At 45.5% G+C, this 15,073-nt stretch overlaps 1 protein-coding gene across 1 annotated transcript in view; it reads left to right on the top strand.

The window, feature by feature from the left end:
• LOC141118535 (uncharacterized) overlaps positions 1-15,073 on the top strand; it is a 62,937-nt gene that overhangs the window by 31,718 nt on the left and 16,146 nt on the right. The window contains exons 5-6 of the mRNA XM_073610921.1: positions 6,352-6,415; positions 14,141-14,229. Of these exons, the coding sequence (XP_073467022.1) occupies positions 6,352-6,415; positions 14,141-14,229 (153 nt within the window). The remainder of the gene's footprint in view (positions 1-6,351; positions 6,416-14,140; positions 14,230-15,073) is intronic.

Genomic DNA, 15,073 nt, shown 5'->3' on the forward strand with positions numbered 1-15,073 from the left:
ACACAGGGGGGCTGGTTAGTTCTCTTGTGATGGCAATAAAGTTACAAATAGAACAGAAGAGGAAAAAATAAATATTTATTAAAAAAATGTATGTACTCCCATTCAATACAAATGTGCAGGACATGCACACTTGTGGAAAATATCACACATTATCACACGTCAGAGTGAGAGCAGTAGTTATGGGGCCTGAATTCCTGGTTAACTTCTAAACCTATAACAGCTTTTAAAACCTATAGAACATTTGGGGTACTGTGTTTTTTTGCAATTTCACAGGCATGTACAATGTTAAGCCTTGACATGTTATTCTTCTTTTAGACTTGTTTGCACAAAAATGTATTTTAGTATATTTTTTCCTGAAAATATGCTTTGGATAAACCGCTTGGCATATATAGTGTGACATAAAAAAAAATTGAAACTGCCACTGTTTTATTCTCCAGGGTCTTTGCTTTCAGAAAATATAGTTGTTCGGGGGTTTAAAGGAATTTCTAGCAATAAGTGCAACATTTAACATGTATGCAAAAAAAAAAAAAATTGATTGCCCCAGTTAATTTAGAGTGTCCAGATAAAGAGAAGCCAAATTGATGTATCTGATTTGAGCCCTCTGTTGCTCTGCAGAGTTATTTCCAGAATTCTTACATTTTTGCTACTATAGGTTTTATAAGGATCCTGGGAAAATGCAGGGCCCCTCATTTGGAAAAGGAAGATTATTTTTTCTTGAGTGGATGACGTGGAATCATTTAACAGATTGAGCAACACCAGAACAAAGCACAAATGTTTTCATGCGGTCTGTGTTGCTATCCACCTTGTAATGTTTTCATAAAATGCAGTAAAGCAGCAATGTGTTCATAAAGTAGACCCGGCAGAACCAGTATTTTAACCACTTCAGCCCTGGAAGATTTTACACCCTTCCTGACCAGAGCACTTTTTGCGATTCGGCACTACGTCGCTTTAACTGATGATTGCGTGGTCGTGCGACGTTGTACCCAAACAAAATTGACGTCCTTTTTTTCCCACAAATGGCTTTCTTTTCGTGGTATTTGATCACCTCTGCGGTTTTTATTTTTTTCGCTATAAACAAAAAAAGAGCAACAATTTTGAAAAAAAAAGCAATAATTTTTACTTTTTACTATAATAAATATCCCTCAAAAATATATATAAAAAAATTTTTTTTTTCTTAGTTTAGACCGATACGTATTCTTCTACATATTTTTGTTAAAAAAAATTGCAATAAGCGTATATTGATTGGTTTGCGCAAAAGTTATAGCGTCTACAAAATAGAGGATAGTTTTATGGCATTTTTATTAGTAATGGCGGCGATCTGCGATTTTTTTTTTTTTATCGTGACTGCGACATTATGGCGGACACATCGGACACCTTTGACACCATTTTGGGACCAATGCCATTTCTACAACGATCAGTGCTATAAAAATGTACTGATTACTCTGTAAATGACACTGGCAGGGAAGGGGTTAAACACTAGGGGGCGATCAAGGGGTTAAGTGTGTCCTAGGGAGTGATTCTAACTGTAGGGGGGATGGGCTACCTAGGACATGACAGCGATCACTGCTCCCGATGACAGTAGATCTCTGTCATGACACAAGGGAGAATGGGGAAATGCCTTGTTTACAAAGGCATCTACCCGTTCTACCTCTCCACACTGCAATCGCGGGCCACCGGTGAACGTCGAGTTCCCGGGACCAGCTGGCACGCCCGTGCCCAAAAGGCGTCAAATTTAAAGGGACGTACCTGTACGCCCATTTGCCTGCATGTGCCATTCTGCTGACATATATGTGTGTGCGGTGGTCGGCAAGCGGTTAATTGCTAGTCAAGTCCATCTAAATTTGCTAGTGCCATCTAACACAGCTCTCTCCACAGATTGACAATGCTGCTCCATTGGGTGGCTTTGTTGTTGCTCCTCCATAGAGTAGTAGTAATCAGCATGAGTTTATGAAAGGACCTTCCTGCCAGACCAATCTGCTAACGTTCTAGGAGGAAGTGAGCTACCATCTAGACAGGGGAAGGCCTGTGGTTTTGGTGTATCTGGATTTTGCAAAGGCATTTGATACAGCCCCCCATAAACGCTTAATTTACAAGCTGAAGTCTACAGGCATGGACCATAAGGTTTGTTCTTGGGTAAAAAAAATGGTTACAGGGACCAGGCCCGGACTGGGACAAAAAATAGGCCCGGGCATTGTAGGCTGAGCAGCCCATTTTTTTTTTTTTTTTTAATACAGATCAGGGAAGCATGACATGTTGGTTACTTAATCAACCCCCACCCCCCCCCCGACCCCTCTTGTCACAGTGCGCTGCCAATCGTAAGCAGCTGAGACATTTTGTGGTCTGCAGCTGCACATATATAAGAGGAAGTGTATATGTGCGGCTGCGGGGCTATCCTGGCTGGAGAGCTCAGGATAGTTCAGACTAGGATCCAAACCCACCTGAGCTCACCCCTGCCAAGGGTGCAGAACTGGAGCAGGACCCTTTTTTATCCGCACCAGAATCAGATCGCATGGGTGTTCACACCTATGCGATCCGATTCAGCAAACTGCGCTGCATTTTGCAAACCGATTGTGGAATGTCGTTAACTTAACATACACTCTGCATGTGTATCACGTGGATACACATGCATCACTTGGTGGACAGGTTGCGGTTCAGATATTTAGATGCAGTGCTGAAACCGCAGCAAATTTGCTATGAATTCACACCACTTCTAGTGTGAACCCAGGCTAAGAGATGTCAGTTCATTTTAGGGCACATTAAAAATATATTACCCAAAATTATATATAATATAATCCAAAAGGTGTCCTGCATTTAAAGTGTGTATATATGATTTTTTTGTTAACACTGCACTGTACTTACCCAGCCAGCCAGTACTAAATTATACCACAATTACAACCACAAAAAAAAAAAAAAAAATCATGTATACACTTTAAATGCAGGACACCTTCTGGCCTGAGAACTGTCCCTCTCTCACACAATGTCTGACTGATCAATGATGCCATCACTTTACCGTCCTTCTACCTTAGTTCAGCTTCACTCTTTACTGTGTAAAAGAGACCACTGAGCAGACCAAAGCATGCTGTCATCATGCTGTGTAAATGCAGGTATAAAACATGATTTTTTGCAAACAGGCAGGCTGGCATCACTTACGTTTTAGCAGTCTTGTCCAGGCCCTGGTGTCTGCGGCTGCAGATACACCTTTCTGACATCAGGCAAAAGGGGATTCCTCAAGGCAGCTACTCCCCCTTCAAGGTCACCTGTCCCCTTCATTTCCGCCGCCTTAAAGCTGAATAGTCGGACGGCCGCGGAGCTGGCTGTGGTGAGGCCGGCTGAGCGGCGCCGACCCTCAAAGCAGCCCAGCTGCCTTGGGAGTGGGCGGTGGGGACTGGGGACCCGGCCAGAAGGAGATGGATGCGGCCCTCTCCGCTGAGCTGGCCATGGAGAAGCTGGCAATGGGTAAACAGGGCAGGCCCTAGCAGCTGCCCAGGAAGTCAGTCAGGCCGAAATTGACATGTGGCCCGGCAGCCCTGGCCCACCGGGTACATGCCCAGTGTGCCCTATGGCCAGACCGGGCCTGACAGGGACATGTCCAAAGGGTGGTGATAAATAACCTATACTCAAACTGGTCTGGAGTGGTAAGTGGGGTACCCCAAGGTTCTGTCTTGGGACCACTTCTATTCAATTTATTCATAAATGATATAGAGGATGGGATATATAGCTCAATCTCAGTTTTTGCGGACGACACAAAAATAAGCAGGGCAATGACGTCACATCAGGATATGGAAAATTTACAGAATTACCTGAACAAAATAATGAGGTTTAACGTGGAGAAAAGTAAAGTAAAAAAACATAAAGGCAAACTACTCACTAGGGGGAGAACCGTTGGGGCAATCAAGGATGGAGAAAGATCTGGGGGTCCTAGTAGATGACAGATTGAGCAATAGCATGCAATGTCAAGCTGCAGCTACCAAAGCCGGCGGAATATTAGCATGCATAAAAAAAGAAATATACTTCAGGGATGAAAAGATAATCCTATCACTTTATAAAACTTTGGTTAGGCCTCATCTGGGGTACTTTGTGCAGTTCTGGTCACCAGTCCTCAGCAAGGATGTGCTGGAGCTGGAGAGAGTCCGAAGAAGGGCAACAAAACTAATAAGGGGACTGAACACCCTACAAGGAACGACTAAAAGCACTAAATTTATTCTCGTTGGAGAAGAGATGCTTGAGAGGGGACATGGCAATCTACAAATACCTCAATGGTGATCCTAGCATAGGAAAAAAGGATTCAGTCTCAAGGAGTGTTAGAGGACATGGGGACACACAATTAGATTGGTGAAGAATCGGTTTAACCTTAAACTGAGTAGGGGTTTTTTCACTGTCAGGGCAATAAGGATGTGGAACTCTCTTCCACAATCAGTGGTGGCAGCGGGGAGTATGGATATTTTTAAAAAGACTCTTGGATGTGCATCTTAAACAGCACAATGTATAGGGATATGGGAAATAATTCTAAACACTGACACACGTGCACTTACACATGTTGAACTGGATGGACTATTGTCTTTTTTTTCAACCTTGCCTACTATGTAACTATGCCTTAGGACAGGAAGTGTGTTACTGGCAGGCTCACCAGGGGAAAAAAGCCTACAAAAAACGAATGCAGCCACCACTTTCAGGATCGATTGATAAGCTGCAATATATTATGTTTTTTGAGAGAACAGTCAATTCCCTAGAACAGCCTCATCTTCCTTGCATCTTACATAGCCCTCTCTTTTTCTGGGATTGTCCAGTTACTCTCTGTGCTAGCCTAGCTCCTCTGATTTTCAGTTCATATCCTTTTATGTAGTTTCCGGGGAGGAGTGAAGGGGAATACTGTAGAGATTTGAGTGACAGCTCTGGGACTGCTGACATCACATCCAATATGGCAGCGCCTAGCTGTAGTCTCAGGGCTTTTAGATGTCTACAAAAGGGAGGCTTTTCCAGGTAAATAATATGCATCAAATCTATTAGATGTAGATATCTTATGGGAAGAGATTTGTTGAAATCAATTGTCTAGTGATAGGGTCTCTTTAACCACTTGACCACTGGGCACTTAAACCCCCTTCCTAACCAGGCCAATTTTCAGCTTTCGGTGCTCTCACACTTTGAATGACAATTACTCAGTCATGCAACACTGTACCTATATGAAATTTATGTCCTTTTTTTCACACAAATATAGCTTTCTTTTGGTGGTATTTAATCACCGCTGGGTTTTTCATTTTTTGCGCTATAAATCAAAAAAGACTGAAAATTCGATTTAAAAAAAAAAAAAAAAAATTCTTTGTTTCTGTTAAAATTTATTGGCAGAGTATGGCAGAGTTGCAGTGTTGCCATTATTTATATTGAGCAGCACTGTGGGCACCAAACATCCAGCCCACAGCGCTGCCATCTCCCCCCCTCTCCCCCCGCACTGTACCGATCGGTACACGGAGGGGAGGGAGGAACCGGCGTCATGACGTGACGCCGGTTTGTTTACATGTGATCGCTCCGTCACGTGGTAAACGGTCGCGATCAGTGGCTATTTACCGTGATCCGTGATGCGCCGGGTCCTCAGGACCCTGCGGTCACGGATGTTCCCAAGTGTGACCCCCAGGGGGCGTACGGGAGCAACATTCTGGAATGACGTCCATGGATGTCCACCCAGAACTAGCTGACTGTGCTGTTGCCGTCTTTTGGCAATGGCCCGGTCAGCAAGTGGTTAAGGGACCTACAGACATTAACAATCCAACCGTTGGGTGTTGTATTCAGTGTTTGAATGGTTAATGTAGCAGTTAGAGCTAGAGGAACATGCATATTTACTGTGGATGGTAATGGATACTTGTTCGTCTGTTGACACCCTTGGCATCAACCAATAGTGATTGGTTGGGACAAAATCCAATCCCTGACGAGGGTTCTCAGGCTGGAGGTGTGGAGTTCTGGGGAGGACTTTTATAAATATTACCTGATCTAACCATAGATGGCCATATCAGCTGAACATTCTCTCATTTCCATATATACTTTTTTAGAAGCAGACCTGCCTTTTGGTAGTTTTGTCCTATTGGCAATATGTTGCCACAGCTCATCTTCTCCAGCATCAGCCACTTCCTCCAATGTCTCTCTGTATCCAGTATGTTATATTAGCCTGGTTCCTGCACCTCTCCCCCCATTCATACTATGTGAATAATAGGCATATCCAAAACCCAAACAGCTATTTTTAAGGCTTGTTTGTTCTTATAAGGTTGGAACTGTTAAATACACCCATTAACATTATGGTGAGGTAGGCCGCAGTTCCCTAATTATGCCACAATGTAACCAGAGTTTTGTTTCTTCCTAAAGGTTTCTTTTCATCAATTCAGAATGCCACTCAATGCCAGCCATGTACACCAGGGTCATTTTGCAAGTAAGTACATTTTTTATTTCCTATTATATGATGGACTATAACTTTTTAAACAGCTCCTTCCATCCTGCTTGCACTTTAGTCCAAGATTACTAAAGCTGTATTAAGAGTATGCATAGTGCTGTTTCCAATTTGGCAAGCTTTGCTTAATCTAAATTCTGTGTAACCCACTCTATCTGGATTTCAGATAGTTGCTTGCATGTAGGATGGGTGACTCGTTCTCCTGATGCTTGGACTCTGTAAATTTCTCTCTGTGTCTATTTCACAATGTGACTTTGAACTTAATTACTGGCTTCTATATAGATATGTTACAGTCTGACTGTGTAATCTGCAATAGCTTTACTAATAACTACACTACCTGTCAAAGGTTTTAGAACACCCCATTTATTCCAGTTTTTATTGAAATTTATGCAGTTTAATGTCTCCATGTACTCTGAAAATAAAGCATAGAACAAATGGACATAAAAAAGAATTCACAGAATCATTTTCTTTAACAACGTAATCTAAATTTTAACTCCTCAAAGTATCCACCTTTTGCAGATATATCAGCAGAACACACCTGGGGCATTCTTTCTACAACAGAAATCAAATATTGTTCTAAATGTTCTGCCCAACACTGTTGCAGATGTTCCCACAAATGTGTTCCACTTGTAGGTTACATTGCTTTCACCCTTCTGTCCAGATCATTCCAAACCAGCTTGATTGGGTATAAGTGTGAAGCCTGTGCTGGCCATTCCATAATTTAAAGCCTACAGTCTTGTTCTTTTCTTCTAAGGTAGTTCTGACACAGCCTGGAGGTATGATTTGGGTCATTATCTTGCAGAATGAATCCCTGACCAACTAGACATATTTTAGAGGGTATTGCATGGTGCTTCAAAACGCTGTGGTAGTTGTTTTGGTTCAAGATGCCACTCACTCTGTGCAAGGATCCAGCAGAAGAGCCCCAGACCATCACGCTTCCTCCTCCATGTTTGACATTTGGTGTCACACACTGAGGAACCATCCTTTCACCTACTCAGCAGCATACAAACACCCTGCGTAATGAATTGAAGATCTCAAATTTTTGATTCATAGGTCCAGAAGACCTTCTTCCAGTCTTCAGTAGTCCACTGGCAGTGCTTCAGGGCCCAGGCAAACCTCTTCTTTTTTGCCATCTTAGCAATGGTTTTCTTATAGCTGCAGCTCGAAGTCTTCTCTTCACAGTTGAAATGGAGACTTGCTTACTTTGATCGGTGTTAGGCAGTGATTCTGTTGTGGCTTTTGGTTGCCAGACCTCCTGTCAGTTTCCTCCAGTATCCAAGTGCCTTTTGATGGTGTAGGAAACTGTACTCACTGCTACCTTGGCTTTCTTTTCAATTTATTTAAAAGAAAGACTCTAAAGGAAAGAGTTATAATGGTCTTCCTTTGTTAATTCCCTTTTTCTTGCCATTTTGAGGGCAATATACTACTTCCTGCTGTACAATACTGTCAAAATATTGCTTAAAGGAGAAGTCCAGCCTGAGCTTGTTTGGCTGGACTTCTCCTATGGGTCACAGGAGTGCAATACATTTTGCACTCCTGTGACCTGTTTTCAGCAGAAGTCCACTCTCTGCTGACGTCACCAAGATCAGTCCAGGCACCACGTCATCCCGACTCTGGAAGTCTGGATCTGGCAGGTGCTTGGACTGATAGCCGTCTAAGCGAGCCGCTTCTTCATCAGTTTAGACCAATATATATATTCTTCTACATATTTTTGGTAAAAAAAATCGCAATAAGCGTATATTGATTGGTTTGTGCAAAAGTTAAAACGTCTTCAAAATAGGGGATAGATTTATGGCATTTTTATTGTTGTAGCAGTGCCCCTGTGGGGTCGCTGCTTGTTTTAGTTCCACAAATCACCCTGCTTGGCCAGACATTCATTTCATACACACTTTGCCAGTCAATGAACAGTCTTTAGCTTGTTTTTTTTGTTGTTTTATTTAGGGGATTAAACTTGGATGGGGAAAGGGGCATGGGATGCCCAGATGATGAATCTTGCTTGATTGAATGAAAATGGTTGGATCTAAATTGATGGTCTCCCATACTTCACACTCCTCCAGCACACTACTTTGCTTTCTACTGTACAAACTTAGATTCCTGTCACCGTTAGTACATGGTTAGGCCTCACTCTGAATAAGTCCTAACATTTTGCTAATAGCCAGGGCTGGACTGGGACAAAAATTTGGCCCTGGACTTCATCCAGACTGGCCCACTTTGACAGGTCTCTCCCATGCCGGCTGGACAAACCCGCCTCCCCCGGCCTGCCACCCAAGCCCCCCCCTCCCCCACTAGCCATTAGCCGTTCTACATTATTTCTCTTATAGGCAGTACCAGTGGGGAAGTTAGACATTATTTCACCTGGGGCAAAGAATCAGTTTGGCGCCCCCCCCCCCAATGGGACAAGATTAGGCAGGAAAATGAGGCCACCCTCCTTCCGGATCGTATGATGAGCTTCTCAGTGTTGACCCCTGAGCATCATGTCTGTATTCAGGCGCGCTGCATAACTAGCCAGGGAGAGGAGGTGAGCACTGTGGGGGGGACAGAGGACCGGAGGGAGGCGGCGGTCCACTGTCACTGAAATAGGCCCACTGAGCCATCGGCCCACCGGGAAACTCCCTGTAGTCCCGATGGCCAGTACATGCCTGCTAATAGCCATTTGCAGGCAGGGGTCTGCAGTCCCCTTAGTTGTAGCAACCAATTTAGATGAAAAAGGATAGTGTGCTGATACTTGGTGGACTACAGATCCCAGAAAGTCCGGTGCAAATCCTGCCAACCCTCCTGGCTACAGCAACTTGACTCCAACAACACCACAGTCTCTTCCTCTGGCTTCACATCATGTCTCTCACAGATCTTCTCACTGTGCTTCTCACTCACCGATCCTGGCATGGATCCCTCCTGAATGACTTGCCCAACAGTGCTCCCCACTGTCCTCTTCCTGCTCCTGTGCCAGGAAACCTATCAATGACCATAAAGAGAGAGGCTCCAGACCCGAGTTCACCAACCCCCCCCCCCCCCCCCCAGAGAGATGAAGCACATGTCAGTCACCTGCTGCTACACTAAACCACTCCCCAGCCCCAGATCAAAAACATACAGGCCTAGCTCACAGCTAGGCCTGCCTAAATTTACCTGCACTAGCAGTAGAAACAAAACACTACTCTAGCAACCTACGTAGCACCCCCCACCAGAATACAGCTGGTCCCCAGCTGAGGAAAAAAAAATAGAAAAATTACTCCTGGGCCCAGGAGCAAGGGCATCCCATTAATTGGTTGGATGGGGGAAGGGAAACAACTTGGACAGGGCTATGGTACAAATAATTTACGTACAAAAATCAATATAAAAGTATATACACTTTACATAAGTGACAGCCGTCCCATCCACGAAGATCCTAAAAAAAGACACATATCGTTACATCCTACACTTACATTAAAGTGGTTGTAAACCCTTATAGACCACTTTGTGTTACAGGTAGGCCTATAATAAGGCTTACCTGTAGCTACCCAGGATATCTCCTAAACGTCATCGGCACATGCGCACTGACACAAACTGAAGCAATAGCCCGTATGTGCTGTTGCTTCAGTGAGTGTGCTGTTATTGCGCGCATGCACGGGAGTGACGTCATCGTGGCTCCGGCCAATCACAGCGCCGGAGCCGCGATACCCGGAAGTAACCCCCGGGAGTGATGTCAGCCATCGGAGTGGTGTACGGGCACCGCAGCGAGGGCTTCGATCTCAGGTGAGTATTACATAATGAGCTAGTATGGTATGCATACTAGCTCATTATGCCTTTGTCTTGCAGGTGTTAGTTTTTTTTTTAAGTGGGTTTACAACCACTTTAAACCTATACACTGTACAAATCAGCACTGATAGGGGGATATGATCCTTCCAGCAGAGGAAAATCAACACGCAACATATATATTTCTGCTTGCTTTGTTCTGTCAGAAAGGAACTGCTAACCTCAAAACAGAACAACCACAACAAACTAAATACATTACTTACTTTTGAACAGGCCTTCTTTTGCTCCTGATAGAAGGGCCCCCTCCCCGGACAAACGGGCTCCAAAAGAGGTGGGCTGGAATAGTACACCCAAAGTGTCCGTGGCTAGGCAGTCCCTCTACCGGGCACACTGGGTGGCAGGCATAGGCTGTCCCTGCAAGAGTCAGAAAGGAAACGCACAACTCTGCCACTTCCCTGCAGTCCATGTGGCTACTTCTATGGTGGCTGCACAGCACAATAGTCCTCCTCACACATAGAAGCGGGGATCAGGCAATCTCCTCCTTCCATCCCCTTCCTCTCTGATAGAGACCAAATGGCTCCTGGTTGGCGACCCGCCTTTACAACAAGGATACGATCCCTGTAGATGGCTTGCCCCAATTTCCACTCCTCATGAATGTCCACAAATCGGGCCAAGGCTTCACTTTCTGGCACCCGCAGGGGTTTGGGGACGTGCATAAATCCCAGATGAGGTCATCCTCCCGCTCATCCCGGGAGTTCTCCATGATGTCCATTATCTGGGAAGGGACATATGGGTAGTCCAGAGCGACCCTTCTCCGTATCTCCCTCTGGAAGCGAGAGAACCGGGGTAATTCTATAGGCTTCCCCTTTCCTGGCAAGATGCATGCATCCCAGGATCTCACCACCCACTGCTGGTAGGTGGGCGCTCTGGTCTGGGTAGTGGAGGGTCTGCTGCAAGGGACAGGGGTCCATACTGTAGACTGGACATCTTTTCCTGCCTCTGACTGGGTCTCTGGGGGATGGGAACCTGCTGTCTCCCACTCCTCCTCTTCAGAACTTTCCTCAGGGGATGACCACTCTATTAGTCTCTCCAAAGACCCAAACTTTTCCAATATTCTGGGAGAACCCCAATCTATGACCCAGCCTTCGCTTACCTCATCCAGCTCACCTAGAGGCACATCTCCCTCTGGCAAAGACTCCCTCCGGATAGGTACAGCAAGGGACTTAGAGCTGGCCGGCTCTTCAGGGATGTCATCTGGCTCCTGCACACTAGCACATGCAGTCGCCAGGCCATAGGTCACGGCAGCCTCCTCTTGACCACATATGTCCTTTATCTTCACGGAGGGATCGCCAGGCCGCAACACCTCTCCGCCTCTTGGGGGTGATCCCTGGCCCTCTCCGGCGATCCGGGTCTTCCGTGGCTGTGGTACACAAAGTCCTGAAAGCAGGTTGATAATGTAATACTGCGGCTCCTGCTGGACGGGTCCTAGCCTGGTAAGTGGCTCCCCACAATGGCCCCACCGGGCCCAAGCAGTCACCTCCGCTGTCGGAATCTGCCACTCAGAGCAAAGCAGACAGTTGCTCCACTCTGTCCACCACTCCCAAGGCGAGCCCTCCGTGTAGCTCCAGCTGGATGCCAATGTCCACCAGCGCCCACTCCTGCACATTAGGTAACTACTGCAATGTGGGCATCAGCCGATTGCCCTCCACCATCTTCAGCTGCCTCATGGTGCCTGTTGCTAGCTGGAAGTTGTTAGTTTCCTTCAGGGCGTGGCTCCACCCTCCAACTTTCCGTCTGCTCTGCGCCTGAGGAACTGATAGCAGGCTCCTTTCTGCATGCGTTGCTTTAGCCCCTTGTTGGACAAGCCGGAGACAGCAGACATGCTGATAGTGCCCAGACATGTTCACTGCACCAAAATAACTAGAGACTGATAGCAGATGAATTGTCCAGTGGTTGCGTATGGCAACAATAAAGTCAATAGCCAATGCCTCCCTGTAAAGAACTGACTTAATATAGTCCTGCCCGCAGGCACCCCCAGGCTGCTTCCTATCACTTGGAGTAACAGTAGATATTCTCTGGCACACTTTACTGTCTTTAAGCAGGAGTCTGGAGCAAAGTGCAAGTTTCCTGTAATCTAGTGGGAAATGTCACCATTAGCACATGATTAGGCCTCACTCTGAATAAGTCCCAACATTTTACTAATAGGCATTTGCAGACAGGGGTCTGTCCCCTTGGTTGTAGCAACCAATTTAGATGAAAAAGGATAGTTGTGCTAACTGATACTTGGTGGACTACTGCTCCCAGAAAGTCCGGTGCAAATCCTGCCAACTCTCCTGGCTTCAGCAACTTGACTCCAACAACACCACAGTCTCTCCCTCTGGCTTCACATCCAATCCTGGCATGTCTCTCCCAGAGCTTCTCACTTACCGACCCCGGCATGGATCACTCCTGAATGACTTGCCTGGCAGTGCTCCCCACTGTCCTCTTCCTGTTCCAGGGCACCTCTCAATGACCGTGTAGAGAGAGGCTCCCTCCCAGCTCCAGACCGGAGTTCGCCCCCCTAGAAAGGGCGGGGGCGAACTTAGGGCAACGACAGTATAACACTCCATCATTCAGTTCTTCCATCCGACAACTCCTCCCCCAGCAGGCTGACCACGAGTATATATAGGAGGCCTGCCCCCTGCCAATCCTAGTTTGGGATTGGTCAGGGCTCCCAGATATACTCCATGCCACTCTCATCCTCTGCTCTGTCTCTTTTCCAGAACCCTCTGGAAACAAAGGAGGCGCCAGAGAGATGAAGCACATGGCAGTCACCTGCTGCTACACTAAACCACTCCCCATCCCCAGATCAAAAACAAACAGGCCTAGCTCACAGCTAGGCCTGCCTAAATTTACCTGCACTGGCAATACAAATAAAACACTACTCTAGTAAACTACCTAGAGGGTGCTACACCTATTTAATGTTTTTTTTTTTTTTTACTAGTAATGGAGGCGATCAGCGATTTTTATCGGGACTTCGACACTGCGGCGGACAAATCGGACACTTTTGACACATTTTGGGATCATTGACATTTGTACAGCAATCGATGCTATAAAAATGCACTGCTTACTGTGTAAATGTCACTGGCATGGAAGGGGTTAACACTAGGGGGGCAATCAAGGGGTTAAATGTGTTCCCTCAGCATGTTTCTTACTATGGGGGAATGGGACTGACTAAAGGAGAAGCCAGATTTTTGTTCCTAGCTAGTAGGAACAGATGAGCTGTCTCTTCTCTCCTGACAGAACCGGGATTTGTGTGTTTGCCAACGTACAGCTACGGCGATTTGTGAGAGAGAGCCGACCTGCCGAAGTATAATGATAGTGGCTGGTTGGCTAGTGGTTAACCTAAACTTTTTTTTTTTTTTTTTTTTTAACCTCTGGCAGTTTACCGCTTACCTTTGCACCATTTCAAGTTATTCACTGGACCTAAACTTTGTAAATTTCAATAAAAACTGGAAAAATAGGGGTTTGCTAAAACTTTTGGCCGGTAGTGTATGTAGTGCGTAAGCCTGCCTGATTGGATTTAAACTGAATGGGTGTGACAGACCCTCACACTACTTAGCTGTTGGTGAATCTTGCATAGTTCTGCAAGCAGTATTTTTGGCTGCATTTTGACAAACGTTCATCTGCCACGGAAATGAGCTGCATGACAAACTCACAAAACAGACATTTTATATTCAGTTTATAGAGGAGGTGCCTTCTCCCTCTGGAAACAAAAGGTTGGGGGGTGGTTGGGAAGGGAAACATTCGAAAATGTAAAACAAAAAGTTAAAAATACAAAGTGCATGCAGTCTGGTGGCTTGTCTGTAAACATTTGGCAGGACTGTTATTCTGTGAGCTTCGCCAGGGGCAAAATGGCATTTGTATGATGTGTTTTTGTCATGTAATACACGCATGTCAATGGGGTGATGTACTAATCGTATGTCTGCATTTTCCCAGTACTAGCAGCTGCACCAGCTGTGCTCCGTGTCCTCCTGGGGAGGAGGCTAAAAATGGCGGCTCGGCAGACTGCACTCCATGTAGTCCTGGTAAAGTACATATTTAATTTTCCTATGATATTGAAAACTGATCTCAAGGAGAACAGCTTAACACCATAGGTGTGCGCAGCCTTTTGCATTAGGGTGTGCACCTCAAAGCTCAAACACACACTACCGATTGCTCACTGTGTTCATTCAGAATGGGAAGGGGTCAGTAAATTACATATTTACTAGCCCCTTCCCCCATTCATCCTAAAACATCCCCGCAACAACAGCTGTCGGGAGAGGAGAGGAGGGAAGTCAGCAGCGGTGCAGGGGGAAGGAGGGGAGCTAGGGCAGTAGGGGGAATCTATGCTGCACAGGGTGATTAGGGTGTGCCTGGGCACACCTGGCACACCCTGTGCGCACACCTATGCTTAACACACAAATGAAGTGCGTATGTGGGAACTGTTTAACTTGCAAAAGGATTTGTATTTCTGTCCATCCAGACTTGAAACTTACTTGGCCATGCTGAACAATGGAGACAACATGGCATGTTTTCTCAGCTGTAGTACAATGGTGTTCACCTTCCCACCCTAGGCTGGAATTAGACAATGAAATAAAAGCACCAGTTCACCCACTGCTGATACCAAGTTTTTTTGAATCGCAACTTCTTTTTTATTGAAAAATTGCTCTTTTAACACATACAATGATTGCATCCAGTGAGTATAAAAAATATACCTGTTATACAAATTGCATCGAGCATCCAGAATACATGAGCAATAACAGAAGGCAATTCAGATATTATGATTTTTCAACTAAAACATAAACTAGCACTTTCAGTCCAAATAATTAGAAGAGTATTAACCATTTCTTCAACTAATGGATCATGTGGCTACTAGTGCTTTATCCTTGC

This window comes from Aquarana catesbeiana, linkage group LG01 (assembly GCF_042186555.1).
Source record: "Aquarana catesbeiana isolate 2022-GZ linkage group LG01, ASM4218655v1, whole genome shotgun sequence".
Lineage (NCBI taxonomy): Eukaryota > Metazoa > Chordata > Amphibia > Anura > Ranidae > Aquarana > Aquarana catesbeiana.